Genomic DNA, 17553 nt, shown 5'->3' on the forward strand with positions numbered 1-17553 from the left:
TACTTATTTGTTGAAACCTATTTTTCTAATTAAATCTCTTCCCCTTCAGCAAGAATTCTTCGAACGCCTCTATGTCATGTACACAATTGGATATTCTGTCTCCTTCGGTTCCTTGGCTGTGGCTATTCTCATCATTGGTTACTTCAGGTGAGTGATCCCTTACCCCTTTTTCTGTGAAGGGACAGGTTCTGTTTCCTATGTATAGAAGATGTAAAGGTGTCAAAATTTCTGCCCCCAAATATTTTTCTCAGTGCAAGTTTTTGAATTCAGCCTAGTGTTATGATATCATTTGGCTTTGAAGATTTATTTTTATGAGGAAATTCAGGGTTTTTGTTTTTGTTATTGTTTAAAAACTAAAAAAATCTTTAAAAGCATCAAAGCAGTATGAAACCAGTAAGCCAACAGATCTGCAGGACAGTGTATTATTTGCAAAGTGATGCATGCAAAGTGGAGCAGAATGAGTTACAAAAATTTTCATTCCTGGTGCAAAGACTTCATTTTTCCCAAATGATTTTGGTGCCATTGGACAGAAATTCATTTAAAATGATTTCCCAAATTATCTGATGAGATAATCATATTTATTGCTTCTTTTGTGGTTTATTTTTTATCCACTGGGACTTTTGCCCGATTCAATTCAACTTAATCTAAATCAATACAAAATTCTGAGCACCAGTATGGAGATTAAACAGTGCACAGCATGTATGGGAAAGGTATACTCATGATGTTTGCAGCTAGTTTGTGACTCAAGTAGCTGAGAAAACAACTAGTATACAGTGTGAGAAGTGCTATGATTCAGGTGGTGGATGGTAATTTGGGAGGGCAGAGTAAGAAGAGGAGGAAAGACCTCCCAAATGAAGTGAAATCTCAAAAGACACAGGAGTATAAATAAGATTTAACCAAAAAGGACCATTGGGGAACAGAGTTTATATCAAGAAAAGATTATATCAAGAAAATCATGGAATATTTGAAAATTCAGAGTTGTGGTGTAGGTAAGTGATGGGCAGTGAGTGAGACAGGAGAGGTAAGCATGGTTGAGGATGTTTTGAGACCTGAAGGTTATATGAAGAAATTTGAACTTTATCCAAAGACCGATGAGGAGCCATTGAAGAATTTTAAGCCGAAGAGTGACATGAAAGGTCACTTGTAAGGTGGAGGGTGAGTTGGTGGGAAGCAAGATAGGATCATTTGGAAGAGGCTGTCAGAATAACTCCGGACAAGAAGATTGTGGCCTGGCCAATATCAGTGGCTTTGAGGATTGGCTACAAATGGAAGGTTTTGAGGTACATTCATTAAGACAATACGATTTTAAGAATTTAGTGCTAAGTTGTGTGTGGGAAAAGAGATGAGGGTAGATGACATATTTAAAAACCAAAATGTTTTATGTTTTGTTTCTGAGCATCTTACAATCCCCTCTTCCTTGAAACTTCTCATATGTATTTCCTGTTTTGTCTTTCTCTTTTGATTTATCATTATCTAATGTACTATCTGATGTTTTACTTATCTTATTTATCTCTTCCTCTAGAATGTAAAGCTACATAAGAGCATTAATTTTTTTCTGTTTGCTCATTGTAGCATTCTTAGTAGCTGCAATGTACTTGATATGTAGTGGTGCTTAGTAAATATTTGTTGAATTAATAAATAAATGACTAGTTTAATATTCCAACTACTTCTTCTAAAATGATTACTCCTATTATGGTAGTATAGTTTACATTTTCAAAACTTTTTCTTTATTGATTCACTAGTCCATCTACTCAACAAGCATTTTTCTCTACCATATGATAGACTCTTTTTAGTACTGATGGAGGACAAGTTAAGATATGTTGCAGACTGGAAAAGGAGTATATACACCATTGAGAGAGACTGACTCATTAAATGATTATCAAATCAAACAATGTTAATACTATAATACAGGTTTTTATAAAGGGTATTGGGAACACCAAGGAGCTAGTCCAAAACTGACTAGATGACAGAGAGAGACTTCCCAGAACAACTGACATGTGAACTGATATTGCAATGATGAGAAGGAATTCAGTACATTCCAGAAGATGGGAACAGAATGTGCAAAACTCAGAGACAAGAAGGAGCAGAGTAGATGCTGGGAACATAGAAGAGTCCAATGTGAAGGCAGCATTTGATTCATAGAGAGAAGTGGCCAGGTAGCAATGGCCAGGAAGAAACTAGATTTAGTGGCACTGGGTTTTGCAGGCCCTTGTCAAAGGCTTTGAGTTTTGTCTTGTAAGGGTAGAGAATAGGGAGCTAATGAAAATTTTAAAGTAGAAAGGGAACACAATAAGATCTGTAAAATTATGAAGGGGTTCTCAAAACAGCCTTGTGAAATTGGCTTGGCAGTATTATCCCATTTTAGAGACCAAGTAACTGAAGCTCAGTGTCCAAGGTCACAAGGTCACAGGTGGTCCAGTTGGAAACAGAACCTTCATCTTCCAACTCCTATCCAGAGTCCATTCCAATATACTAAGCGTAGCTCTGGTTGTTTAGAATAATAGGTGAATATTTATGAGGAAAAAAGCTACATAGAATTTCGGGAGGATACAAATCACTAAGTAGTAATTCTTCAATTTACATGGTAATTTATCACTTTATTTAACAAATTCTTTCTAGATAGTACTTTTTATACAGTTACTGTACTGTATAGCAGAATGGTATACAAAAATTTGAGAAACTGTCTCACAAAACAAAGTACTTTTTTATAGGATAGTAAATCATGTTGAGTCTTCTAAAAGTCAATACCTATTTATACACTCTGATGGCACTATTCTCAGTCAATGGTTTCCACAGACACCTGAAAACCTATCTGGTCAAATCCCACTTGCTTGTGAACAAACTCCCCCAAAAGAATCAGTGAGGAGGACTATCTGGGCAGAATGGACATGCATATCTGTCCCTAACATACTAACAAAATACTTCCAAAATGTCTAAATTTAGCTCATTCTTATTTGGCCTACCCCCTCCTATGTTATGAAATATAAAAATATGTTATTGGATTAAAAATTTCTTGCTACCTTACCTTTGTGTACTTTGTCCTTTCTGGAAGAGAAGTAGGATTGTGTCCATTGTACAGGGAGATTGTACTGTCTCACAGTCAAGCAATGGTAGAGCTGAGCCAGATTATACATCCCTTCCCAAGTGTTGTTTTTTTTTTTCCATCAAACTTAAAAAAAAAAAGGTCTCTTTTGGAGTTATCTTTTTGCAAAGGAAATTAGTAGTACTGTACCTACTTCTAAGTATGTTATGACTTAACTTGTTTCTAAGATTCTTTTATGAACTCAAAGCTTTTTCTATTAAAGTAAGCTTGTTTACTCTTTAACATTACTTGGAAATAAAGTTGTGTAATGCTAGCAAAATATTTTACTTTTTCTTACAGAGAATGTATTGAAAATGTGAAAGTCCCACTGTTAATATTTATCCCTTTCCAAAATGGTTCTTCATTAACCATTTATTACTTTAATATATAGTTTAGTATAATGCTACAGTATAATATAGTATAATAATTAACTGCTAGATCAGAAGAAACATGGTAGCAGATCAGGATAAATTTGAAATCATTATCTCAAAAAGTTACATTTTAGTTTTTGATCCCAGTTGTTTCTATTGGAAATATATAGTAATGGGTTTCTTTGTTCACGCGTACTATATTTTATCCTTTTGTGGAGGAGTGTGGGCTCATTTATGTATTTTCTTTCCCCATTTCTAATTTCATCCAAATCGAAGTACTGAATATTTTTTTTTCCATAGACGATTACATTGCACTAGGAACTATATCCACATGCACCTGTTTGTGTCTTTCATGCTGAGAGCCGTAAGCATCTTCGTCAAGGACAAAGTGGTCCATACTCACATAGGAGTAAAGGAGCTGCAGTCTCTGGTAATGCAGGGTGACCTGCAGAGTTCCATGGAAGTGCCTTCTGTGGACAAGTCACAGTATGTAAGTGTTTTCACCATCTTCTCTCATTGCCGATTCATGTAACGTTATAGACACGTTACATTTTACAGTCCACTAAATATTAACTTGTTTGGGCTTATCTCATCTCTGAGTTAACAAAAATGGATGACCAATTTGTATAATGTTTACTACCTCAGTTCTGTCCTCAAGCTTCACACCTCGTTACTCATCATCTTAGACTATTAAAAGTGTTTGGGCTCTTTCCTCCAGAACATTCTGGCATGGAAACATCAAAAATCACATGACTGGAGTGCATTTGGTGTATGGCTTCTAGCTGCTGTCGTGGCTTTCAAAAGTAAAAGGCCCACTTGCAAAACCAGAAGTGTGGGATTTAAAAGCCCACAACATTTAGTTTCTTTATTGTAGACTCAAAGACTTGTTCAAATATAAGACGACAGAGTACTTGATTCTGTTCTCAAATGTCCCGGGGTTATTTAGTGACCAGAATCACACAATATATCACACAATAATTCAGTTAATTAGATCACTGATGCAATATATCTGGAAATCAAGGATACTAGTTTATATGCCTTGATAGTATGAATTGATACCTTTTCTGTGTCTTTGGCCTTTGCCCTGTAACTTTGTAGGCCCTCCTGATTCTGATTCTGGGCTGGCTTTGTGACTTGTTTTATCCAATAGGATGAAGTAGACGTGGTAGTGTGACAGTCAAGGGTAGAGCTCTGTGAGTGAGCCCAGCCAAGATTAGCTGAACCTGGCCCAGATCAGCAGAATCACGTAGTCAGTCCATAGAATCATAAGATGTATTAAATGTTTATTGTTTTAGCCATTGACTTCTGGGGCATAAAAAAGACAAGAATAAAATAAACTTATGGTAGAATAATGGCTAATATTTCTTCTTTATGCTCTTCTGTACTTTCCTAATTTTTTCTGATGATTAAGTCTTATTTTGATAAACAGGAGAAATTAAGGAAAAGTGATTTTTTGGTAACTTCTAATCTTATTTAAAAAAAAATAGAATCAAGCCCATAGTCTTAGAGATGCGGTCTTAAAATAACTTTGTTCTCTCTTCCAGCAGTCTTGGCTTTCCTAGACACAGGAAATAGATTATAAAAAGAAATGGAGAACTGCTTTTTGGTGGTCTGATATTGCATCTAGCACAGTTTAGGGTTCTAATATGATGCAATTCTGGTTTATTTGTAACAGATTGGGTGCAAGATTGCTGTTGTGATGTTTATTTACTTCTTGGCTACAAATTACTATTGGATCTTGGTGGAAGGTCTCTACCTGCATAGTCTAATCTTTGTGGCATTCTTTTCGGACACCAAATACCTGTGGGGCTTCACCTTGATAGGCTGGGGTAAGGTATTTATGTCTCCTTTCCCTTTAAACTGGATTGTGGATTTGAGGACTTTGTGTTAAGCCTATCCTTAGCATACTTTCAGCCATTTTCCTGAAATCTCTCCCCATTTTATCTTTATACCTCCTTTTTTCTCTTCCATTGTTCATTGGGGAAAGTTATTAAGATCAAGTCTGTAAGCCCCTCAGTGGTAAGAAACTTTTCGTGTTTAACTTATGGTTGGTGTTCTTAGGCCAGATTCTTGAGAGAATTCTTTGGCAGGAATATAAAAGACCACATTGTTAGCCATAGACATTTAGAACTGCTATGCTCATGTCTTATGTCAATGTCCTGATTTAGCAATGATTTCATTCTAAATATTTTGATTTTTAAATTTCGAAGCTGTACTGATACATCATTGGTAAGTTGGTGAGAATTCCAGGGAGGAATTTATGAGATTGTATCTCCATTGCATTTAATGATACAAATTACAAGCTAATTATGTGGACTTATCATGTCTTTTGGAAAAAAATATTCAAATTACTTTATGCATATGTAATTAAAAAAAAGGATAATCAGCTCACATTCCAAAAATGCCTTATCAGTACTAGACTGGACTAGGCACTAACTCAACATGACATGGGGAAAAGGATGTTGCTTTTTTGTCCAAATTTAAGAGAACTTAAAACTCTTATGTGGCTGCAATTAAGAAACCTCATGATCAACAATTGCAGATCTCAATTGTTATTTTATTTTATTTTTTTAAAGCTTATTTATTTTGAGAGAGAGAACACACACACACACACACACACACACACACACACACACACGAGAGTGGGGAAGGGCATAGATAGAGGGAGAGAGAATCCCAAGCAGGCTTCTCACTGTTAGTGCAGAGCCCTATGTGGGGCTTGAACTCACAAACCGTGAGATCATGACCAGAGCCGAAATCAAGAGTTGGACGCTTAATCGACTGAACCACCCAGGCGTCCTTCAATTGCTGTTTTAATATTCAGATTATGAGGTGCTTGGCATTGGAAAAAAATTAACTAGGTGGTTCAAGATTACATTTGAAGGGCTTTTTTTTTCCTCCTCCAAAATAAGAATATTTCTTTGCTTGTTTTGCCTTAATATTGTTTTAACATTTGAAAATGTGAAGTAAGGAATATTGAATTTCCTGCTAGTTAAGGAATAAGATTTAAGAAAGCAAAGGGTCTATTTACTATAAAATTTCATTTATTATGAAATGATTGTTGTGAATAAAGTTTTATTTCTGAAGGCAGCTTGTCTGTTTTAAAGCTCTCCCTTTGACTAGCAGTTACTAAAAATAAAAAAAAGATGCATTTTATTTTTTTAGAGTACTTTGGAAATTTCCTCAATAGTGTTTGGCAGTTTGCCTTCAAATCAAAATTACATCTGTGTACATACATAATTACTAGAAGTTGGTAAAGGTGTTGATAGAAAACATTTGTCTGAGTTACATTTTATATTTTGGATTTCAACACCAGTGGTCACACATAATAAATTCTTTTTTCTCTGTTTACTTATTGGTTTGATGGTTAACTCCCCCATTAACTCTTATTTGGTCAGGGGCACCTAGGTGGCTCAGTTGGTTAAGCCTCCAACTATGGCTCAGATCAACATCTTGCAGTTTGTAAATTTGAGCCCCGTGTTGGGCTCTGTGCTGACAGCTCAGAGCCTGGAGCCTGCTTGGGATTCTGTGTCTCCCTCTGTGCCCCTCTCCCTCTCACTCATGCTCTGTCTTTGTCTCTGTCTCTGTCTCTCTCCAAAATAAATAAACATTAAAAAAATTTTAAGAAACAGAATTTTAAAAAACAGTCCAGTGAGCTTCCATGCAAGTATGAATTTCATACCTTCCTTTACAACTCTTATTCAATTGTCCACAAGAACTTTGACATTGGAGTTATACCTACAGTAGAGAAGCATCATTACTTGAAATCTTCTTTTTATCAAATGGTTTAAGAACAAACATGAAATCAAGTAGGCTTCACATGGAAACTTTCTTTGAAAAGCATTTTACATGGATATGTCATGTGCACTTAACCACAGTCTGAAACACTAATAACCAATCGTTATAGAATTACAGTTCTCCACTTAGTCTACCTTCTGACTCTCTTTGCGACTCCATTTAAAAAAAATGCTCTAACCCTCAAAATGCTCTCCTCATTGTCACTTGTCTTGCTTGTTCAATAATATATAATAAAAAAATGCTCTAGTCTAGGGCATATATAATTATAGGTGTATATTTTTAAGAATCTCTCTCCAATACTTAAATGCAGTTACCATTTAATGAAGTAAATGACTAAGACCATTTAAGTAATAGACTATTTTTCCCTTAGCACTGACAGTCTGATTGGAAAATATCATTTTTATTTCTGACTCATTTTTCTAAATTCCTATAAGAAAAACAATGATCAACAACATTATAGCTGCTTTGCAGGATCCTTGGCTGGAAATAGTTTAGAGTGAATCCAATTTTGTGCTTTCTTCCACTGATGTGACTTATGAGCTTCATTTAGAGAAGAGAACTTGCTTGGATTCCTATGTTACTCATTGGACCCAGTCATTATAACTTTAAGCTCTCTTCGGCTAAATAAATACTCAGAACATTATTGCTCACATTATGGTGATGTGTGCCGCTTTATCATTTACATTGATTTTGCTGATTCTTAAGAATGAATTGGAAAGGAAGGAAATTACAGTCTAAAGAAGAAGAGATGCCATATCTGACCTTTAGTAAATTGAAGGCAAATGTTTAAAATAACTGTTTTTACACATCTTCATCACAAAACAAGATGTATACGAAGGAGTAAAGGCAAATTCTGATGATGACTATATTTTTTTTCTTTCAACCAACCACATTTGTAATTTTTCCTATTCCTGCTTCAGTTTTCTCATAAACTGGGAGCTTTATTCTTGGTTCCATTTTGTTCTTTCATGAATGCATTATTTTTCTATATATTTAATTCTATATTGAAAAGGTATCAGTCTCGGGGCGCCTGGGTGGCGCAGTCGGTTAAGCCTCCGACTTCAGCCAGGTCACGATCTCGCGGTCCGTGAGTTCGAGCCCCGCGTCGGGCTCTGGGCTGATGGCTCAGAGCCTGGAGCCTGTTTCCGATTCTGTGTCTCCCTCTCTCTCTGCCCCTCCCCCGTTCATGCTCTATCTCTCTCTGTCCCAAAAATAAATAAAACGTTGAAAAAAAAAAAAAGAAAAGGTATCAGTCTTATTCATTCATCCTTATTGAATGTAGTCATTTACCTCTATAGCAACCATTCTTTTTTTTTTTAAATTTTTTTTAATGTTTATTTATTTTTGAGAGAAAGAGACAGAGCATGAGGGGGAGAGGGACCGAGAGAGAGGGAGACATAGAATTGGAAGCAGGCTCCAGGTTCTGAGCTGTCAGCACAGAGCCCGATGTGGGGCTCGAACTCACGAACCGTGAGATCATGATCTGAGCTGAAGTCAGACACTCAACTGACTGAGCCACCCAGGTGGCCCTAGTAGCAACCATTCTTAATTTTCAACTGTTAGATAAGGTGCCAGGATGTACATATTATCATATAAGATCACCTATCCTGGTTCTACCAATTAGTCATGTCTCTTTTGCCAAGCTTTCATGTAGAATATTTTCATATTCTGTATTCTCTGAAAATAATCAGGAGAATAGTCTGTATAAGCTGATGTCAATTCAGCAAATATTTTTTGATTATCCAGTTGGCAGTAAATATAATTGAAATACAGAGATATGTCGTAAAGACTACACAAGAAACATGCAGTCTGACCAGTAGGTCATTTTGTTTTGTGTTTGCCTGCTCTGATCAGATGTATTATATTCAAAATATTTGATCTATAAGACCTGTTCTCCACAAAAATTATTTTTGATAGTCAAATGATACCTTTACACAATTAAAAATCTAGAAAAGCCATTTCTCCCATCCTTCATGATTTTTAATTCCCTTATTATTTCTACTGAAGGTTGTCTTAAAATTACATTTAACAGAGTCAATAAAAGATCTATATTTTAGCCTTACCTTATGTAAGATACAGAACAAGGTTTTCAGATGTAATTTGAAGTTTTACTTCTAACCATTTAAAATTACAGGCGCCTAGGTGGCTCAGTTGGTTAAACTTCCGCCTTCAGCTCAGTTCACAATCTCATGGTTTGTGAGTTCAAGCCCCACGTCGGGCTCTGTACTGGCAGCTTAGAGTCTGGAGCCTGCTTCGGATTCTATGTCTCCCTCTCTCTGTCTCTGCTCCTCCCTGGCTCTCTCTCTCTCTCTCTCTCAGAAATGGGTAAACATTAAAAAAAATTAAAATTATGTGGATGATTACCTCTTTAAAAGAAAACAAATTATAGTCAAGTTTAGATTTCCGTACATAGCGATTATGTAGGTTTATCTCAGTGGGTTCACCTGGTTTTAAGATTTCACCTCATCTCCACCAGTTCGATCTATAGTTTCTGCCCACTGGCAATATTTAATTCAGTAAGCATATTTTCTTTTTTATTGTAACTCTTTTATTTCAGACTGTCCTTTCCTGCAGTACATTACTGCATTTTTTGGATTATAATAAAATATATTTTTATATATATTTAGTAATAATATATATATATTTTAATTTTGTTTAAATGTTTTTATTTATTTTTGAGAGAGAGAGAGAGATAGAGCATGAGCAGGGGAAGGGCAGAGAGAGAGGGAGACACAGAATCTGAAGCAGGCTCCAGGCTCTGAGCTGTCACCACAGAGCCTGACATGGGGCTCGAACTCACGATCTGTGAGATCATGACCTGAGGTGAAGTCGGACGCTTCACCGACTGAGCCACCCAGGTGCCCCAATAATAACATATACTTAAAAAAAATTCTTCTGTTTCCTGTAGCAATTCCACCTCAGGAGGAGGTAGCTCTTCTAAAGTTTCAGAAGTAGACACTCTTCCTTGTAACAATGGAAGACTTTCAAAGGTTTTGCAATTTTCCTGACAAAAAGATGTGCTCATTCAGTATTGGCTTCAAATCTCCTCAGAGTTGAGAACGATTCTGCCAAAATCATAATGGAGCCACTTCTAAGTTCCTTAAAGAGATAGATAGGCAATGGAAATGGAATTCCAGCATTCTGTGGTGGGTAGAGTGGGAACTGGAGGTATAGCCTGGAACTTCATGTCTGAGCAGTCAATATGTTGACTAGATTCCCTGGGGAATCAAGATTTCTGGTTATTAAGATATTGTGTGTCTATAGCTATTCCAGGAATCCCATGTCACGATGGGTCTCTAATTTTTAGAACTAACTTTACACTTTATGATCAACCTATTTTACTATTGTAAAATAGTACTGGCACCACAGGAGGAGAATAAGGATGAGGCAGGGCTTTATGAAGCCTATGAAGTATCCAAAACGAGATGAAACTCCATAGACCAAGACGAGAAGATCCTATTTATTGCCTTTGGCTTCAAAACCTCCCTGTTTTATGTGTGGACTGCTGCCCAAGTTTTTATTTGAAGAAAGGTTTTAATTGCCTAAGCATTTTTGACTACTGTTAATTAGTCCCAAACTTCATTTTAGTTTTTTAATTTTTTAGTTTTCTTATTATTAATTTTTTTTAAATGTTTATTTGTTTTTGAGGGACAGAGACAGAATGTGAGTGGGGGAGAGACAGAGAGAGAGGGAGACACAGAATCCAAATCAGGCTCCAGGCTCTGAGCTGCCAGCACAGAGCCTGATGCAGGGCTCGAATTCATGATCTGTGAGATCATGACCTGAGTGTAGTCTGTTGCCCAACTGACTGAGCCACCCAGGTGCCCCCAAAACTTCATTTTAAAGGGGAATAGTAATGGAGCCACATGAGAACCCATGTCTATTTTTTTTTAATTTTTTAATGTTTATTTATTTATTTTGAGACAGAGAGCATGAGCAGGGGAGGGGCAGAGAGAAAGGGAGGGAGAGAGAATCATAAGCAGGCTCTGCACTGTCAGCATAGAGCCCAATGCAGGGCTTGAACTCAAGAACTGTGAGCTGAACTCAGGAACCTTGAGCTTGAACTCAAGAACCTGAGCTGAAATCAAGAGTCAGATACTCAACCTACTGAACCACCCAGGCGCCCTCCACCCCTGTGTTTACTTATTTTTAGACCAGAGATTGCTTCCCTCTCAGAGTCACTTATTTATACTGACATTTTATGAAGATTACTCAGCTCTCAAGGTAAATGTATATATTGAGTAACATTTGAATTTACAGTAAATTTACTTAAATTGGCATTCAGACTCAAAATAACATCTGAATTTTAAGCATTTTCCTCTATACTTATGTGTTCCCAATTATGTAATGATGTGATACCAAGGTTGGTAATCAAAAATCCTTAAATCCCCAAAATGGTTTCAATTCTTTTTTCCTCCATGGTTGCCTCTGTGCTAGCATTGTGAGTGAGAGTCTTCCAAGAGGATGAGAAAAGTAATTTCATGAAGACATAGTGTCTGATAGAAGATATTTGTTATAATGATCATCTAAAGCAGATTTCCAGCTCAATTGCCCTTGATCGATGTGTATAGAACATTATTCAGGAAATTGCTTGATTGGGAGATTGTAAAGGAAGCAAAAGATAAAGACCTGTAAATGAGAAAATGTGAAAATTCTGATCAAAGGCAGACACTTTTTTAAAATAGCCAAGGCAGGGGCGCCTGGGTGGCGCAGTCGGTTAAGCGTCCGACTTCAGCCAGGTCACGATCTCGCGGTCCGTGAGTTCGAGCCCCGCGTCAGGCTCTGGGCTGATGGCTCAGAGCCTGGAGCCTGTTTCCGATTCTGTGTCTCCCTCTCTCTCTGCCCCTCCCCCGTTCATGCTCTGTCTCTCTCTGTCCCCAAAATAAATAAACGTTGAAAAAAAAAATTAAAATAGCCAAGGCAGCAGAACAGTAAACAGAGCTATGTCAGGGCTCTTTGAACCACCCTGGCAGAAGGGGCCAGGCCGTCTTCGTTACACAGCATCATTCTTTTTTCCTCCTCAGGGTGCTGACTGATAACTGAAGTTATGTTATTGATTTTGCATCTCCCTACAGAATATGCCTCAGAAAAATGGGAATATTGTTGATCTGTTTATTGTTTTATTTTCTGAAAGTAGAATAATCCTTGACACATACATGGGCACTTAATAAATGCTTACTGGGTGGATGGTTGGAAGGATGGTTGGATGGATGGATGGATGGATGGATGGATGGATGGATGGATAGGTAGATGAGTAGATAGATGGATGGAGAGATAGATAAAATATGTGAACTGAACCTAAGAAATAATCAGAATTGGGTAGATCTATTTGTTTTTGTTTATTTATTTTTGAGAAAGAGATAAAGAGACAGAGCATGAGCAGGGGAGGGACAGAGAGAGAGAGACGGAGACATAGAATCCCAAGCAGGCTCCAGGCTCTGAACTGTCAGCACAGAGCCTGACACAGAGCTCGAACCTGCCAACCATGAGATCATGAGCTGAGCTGAAGTTGGAAGCTTAACCGACTGAGCCACCCAGGTGCCCCCTGGGTAGATCTATTTTGATAAAAACAATTTTCTGGAACATAGAATTTGAAATTTAGATGTTGTATGCAAGCAATAAATAAAATTGGAATACGGAGTTATAAAATTAAATAACCACACAGTCAGGCTGCAGTGCTGAGGTTAAATTCAATGAGATGATCACCAGGGAGGCCAAAACTTTCTTTATTACAGGGCACCATCTTATTTTCACTTTTAATGGCATTTTTCTTCATCTGAACCTATTCTTTTTCACTTTTTTGCTAAAAAGGAAAACTCAAAAAATTACAAATGTGTTTTTAAAAGTAAAGAATTTAATATTGTGTTTAATAAAAATGTCCTAAGTTAGATTAAAACTTTTTCTCTCCCCTTGTAAAGTGCTTCCTAACTTCTGCAATGTTTTCATTATGCTCTGTATTTCCTTTCTTCAAACCACTTTCATAAATTCCACAGAATGAGAAGCTGTCCATCCAAGCCTTTGGTCCTGTTTTGTCATGTTCCATAAAAGTTATGGTTTGCGATTTTTTTTGTGATGTCAGAGTCTAATCAACTATATCATGGACTGAACAGTCAGCCTTTACTGTGGGCACACTTTATACACTTGTGGAAAGTCAGTGTAATAGATTTGACATTGCAAGCTCACGAGGTGTTTATCATTTATGAAGGACACATATTTCAGTGCTCAAAGCCTCAAAGTAACATAGGGTTCACCCTTCGCTATGGTCTTCATGCATATGCTTGTCTTGAGCCAACATGAACCCCCCTCAAAAGAAGAGGCTACACAGATTAAAACTTCCTAGTATAGCTTCTCTAATGGCTTGCACATTTAGAATGGCAAAGCTCTAATTTTTTACAATAATAGCCTCCCTGTAGCATCTCATGAAGTCTGTGGCTTCATTCCTCCGTGAAGGCTTGTAGCTATCAGTTTGGCAAGAATCAAAGTCCAAAGCTCCAACTACTACCTGCTTCTGACTCCAGGAACTTCTGTCCCCTCCCCATATGGCTTGATCCTACATCCCTCAAGGGGACATTGGGCCAACCTTCAAATCTTCACACTTTCAGGGGCAAATTACAGCAATGTATCTGGCTCATTTCTCAGGGGGGTCAAGAGGAAAACTAAGAAGAATTTTGTGTTGATATACCCATATTTTTTCATGTCTATTTTCCTCTCTCAACTTTTAGTAGTATATTTTTATGTGTGCTGAGTATGAGATTAAAAATTCCTTTAATCTTAAAGTAAGTATGGTCCCTGAATCCCTTTTTGATTACAGGGTTCCCGGCAGCATTTGTTGCAGCCTGGGCTGTGGCGCGAGCGACTCTGGCTGACGCAAGGTGAGTGAAAAAGAAGAGGTAAAGAGAGAGCCTAAAATTTCCTAAGACTCAGTCTTCCTGCCTGGAATTTACACTGGCTGCTGTTGTGGACCACATTTCCTTTTATGCACATCATGTAGGAAATTACCTTGGTGAAATTATAGCCTTTGATACATTACCAGCAAGCTATCCATCCCAGAGGTCTTGGGACGGAAAGACTCACAGACCAGATTAGGATGCTTGACCTCTCTGGTTTGTAATATCATTTTAAAACATATTGTAAGAATTCAAGGGGAAGGAGATAGGTAAGTTAACATGCTTAAGATAATGGTGCAAGCATGTGGAAGGATTGCACCACCTGAGTCATGGGATAGGCAATATTCAGATCTCCTCTCTCAATCTGTCCATGTCAGCCGTCCCCACTTGATGGTGTGGTTTTGAAGACCAGAGATGTGGTTGCAGCAAGGAGACCCACAGACAGAAGGTGCCCTGGGCCAATGACACACAATTGCTTTCTCGTATTGATGAGAAGAAAGTATACTTGGTCATAGTTATAGCTGGCCAGTTAGACTGCTAAACAGCTTTGCGTTTTATTTGTGTTCCTTGGGCAGAAAATACATGGGCACGGGTTTCACCAATCAGTGGTGGAATTAAGATGTCAAGGATATTGAGCACTTCCTGTCTATCAGGGGTATTTTGTGTCTCATATATATGGTGTATCATGAATATATAGTGCCCAGTTATACTTATGTTTAACATGCATGGGCTCCACTTATTACATACTTATCTCTATTTGATGCAAACTATGGGTTTCATCCAACCCATTTGGGTTTTTTTGGTCTTTTAGAGCATAATTAAATGTTTTCAAAAAATAAATGCACATTGGAAGTGATTCACTAGGATTACCAAGTAGCCTGGGGCTAATTTGAAGTAGCATTTTATTATTATTATTTATTATTATTATTATTTAATGTTTATTTGAGAGAGAGAGAGAGAGAGAGAGAGAGAGAGAGAGAGAGAGAGAGTGTGCGGGTGCATGAGGGAGGGGCAGAGAGAGAGTAAGACAGAGGATCTGAAGCAGGCTACGTGCTGACAGCAGTGAGCCCAATGTGGAACTTGAACTCATGAACTATGAGATCGTGACTTGAGCTGAATGAAGTCCAATGCTTAATCAACTGAGCCATGCAGGTGCCCCTGAAGTAGCATTTTAAAGTACAGTGCAGTGATGGTGAATGATGGTAAAAGACCTTATTTTTAGACTTACACAGACCTGAGTTCAAATCTTGGTTTAGCTGCTGTTAGCTTCAAGACCATGGGAAACACACATGACCTCTTTGTACATCCGTTTCTTAATATAAAACAGAGATAATAATGTATACATGACATTAATACAGACAAAACGCTTAGCACAGCCTGGTAGCTGACAGGCACTAAATGCGGACATAATGAGGAAGGGTTCAGGTGCAGGTAACTCACAGGCCTGTTCTACTACTTGTTGGTCTGTGACAACAGATGTACTACCTGGCCTCTCTCATCAATGAAGTGCAGGTAAAATGAATATTACTCTTCACGGCATTGTTGTAAGATTGAATGGGAATGTATGTAAAATACCTAGGGTTTTGGAATAGAGTTTGGAATAGTAAGTACTAAGTACTTATTAGCAAGTATTATTCCCTTATTTCATTAATTTATACCTATATGTAATGTCTGACCAAAAATAATGTTTTTGTTATGTTATTCCATTAGAAAGCAGGACTTATGTTTTCATTAATCGTAACTGATGGTATTTATCCTATCAAGCCAGCGGAGCCTTGATTCTGCTAAAGTTAGAGCTTAAAAATGAGGCTGGAGAAGAGATGGGGGCCACATCTTCCAGATCTTTATAGGTTACATTAGGATGGTTGTTTTCTTTTTTTTTCCTTTCAGTGACAATGACAACAGATTTGCATTTTATAAAGATCATTACCAGCATGAAAGGAAAAAGGGGAGAAAAGTAATAATAAAGATGACAGCTAGCATTTAAAAAAAAATATTTACTTATTTTGAGGGGAGTGGGGAGAGGGGCAGAGAGAGAGAGGGAGAGAGAGAATCCTAAGCAGTTTCCATGTTGTTAGGGCAAGCCCGACGCAGGGCTTGATCTCACAAATCGTGACATCATGACATGAGCTGAAATCAGCAGTCAGACGCTTAACTGACTGAGCCACCTAGGCACTCCAGTAGCTAGCATTTTTGAATGATACCCACATTCCAGGCACTTTCTAAGGGTTCTGTAACTATTAGTTTAATTGAACTTCATAACAACTCTATGAGACTGAGGCCAGAATAGTTGTACCCAACATTGCACAGCCACAAGTGGTAGAGAAGGAATTTGTCTAGACAGTCGGGCTCCAGAGGCTCTCAATAAATGCCATGAGCAGAGTAGATGTTTCTTTTAAGACTAGTGGTATTTTTATTTTCTGTGGGGGAGGAGTGTTGTAGAGGGATTCCTTTTACATTATCACTGACAGCTGCTCACCCTTCAGTTGCTTCAACACCTCTGGTAATGAGGGATGCAGAGGGGACAATGCCCATTGTACCCTGGGCAGTTTTTCATGCCTTCATTATATCTGCGTTTTGTCCTTCTACCACTTGTAGTTCTATTCTCTAAATCAGAAATAATTCATCGCCTATGATGGACTTTTTAATAGTTCACATTTTTGCAAGGTATGAGCTCATGCTGGGGCATCGGTGTTGTATGTAAACATACAGAGCTATTTACTAGCACATGTTTCTCTCATTCACATGATATGACTAAGTCTACATTTCATGGTGTTCAGAAAGGAAAACCATAACTACAAGTAGTCTGCAACTTCAGTATGTTTGAACTCACTATCCCATCATGTAAAATCTTCCTTATCAAATTCCTGTAGCATTTTGTATGTATATTCTGTTATTTTCCCTTTCTTACATACTATCTTATTTCTCTTGATGTGCATGTATAACTGTCAGATTTGAAAAAAAAAAAACCTATGAATTACAAACGGGTAGGAGTGAATGTCTCTGTTTTATAATAGAGAACTCTTCAATGCTTGCGGATCAGTTGTTATGGATCTATTTGGCCACTTTCCTCCATTTGCTAAGTGTCTCTTGAGCAAGATAAAGTCTGACTCGATGCAAACTGTGAGTTACCAGGAGATGCATTTTCTCGTCCGTTTGTTAGTTGTGGCCATTTCCCTTAGCCTCAGACTTCCCATTTGTAAAATGAAAATATTCTTGGTGATGAGTAAGGTTGTGAGTCTGCAGGGGGTAGATATGAAAGTCAGATGAGAGCCCATTTATTAAAGGGCTTTGTAAACTCCAACTTCTATGCAAACATTAAATTTGCTAATAATTGAGGGTTAATGTTATCAACATTATCATTATTGCTATATGTATACGATGATACTGGAAATGTCAAAGAAAACTTACAGTG

At 37.5% G+C, this 17553-nt stretch overlaps 1 protein-coding gene across 1 annotated transcript in view; it reads left to right on the forward strand.

The window, feature by feature from the left end:
* Positions 1-17553, forward strand: part of PTH2R (parathyroid hormone 2 receptor) — an 85120-nt gene that overhangs the window by 42223 nt on the left and 25344 nt on the right. Inside the window, exons 5-8 of the mRNA XM_043577667.1 lie at positions 50-147; positions 3754-3943; positions 5129-5282; positions 14063-14123. Coding sequence (XP_043433602.1) covers positions 50-147; positions 3754-3943; positions 5129-5282; positions 14063-14123 — 503 coding nt within the window. The remainder of the gene's footprint in view (positions 1-49; positions 148-3753; positions 3944-5128; positions 5283-14062; positions 14124-17553) is intronic.

This window comes from Prionailurus bengalensis, chromosome C1 (genome assembly GCF_016509475.1).
Source record: "Prionailurus bengalensis isolate Pbe53 chromosome C1, Fcat_Pben_1.1_paternal_pri, whole genome shotgun sequence".
Lineage (NCBI taxonomy): Eukaryota > Metazoa > Chordata > Mammalia > Carnivora > Felidae > Prionailurus > Prionailurus bengalensis.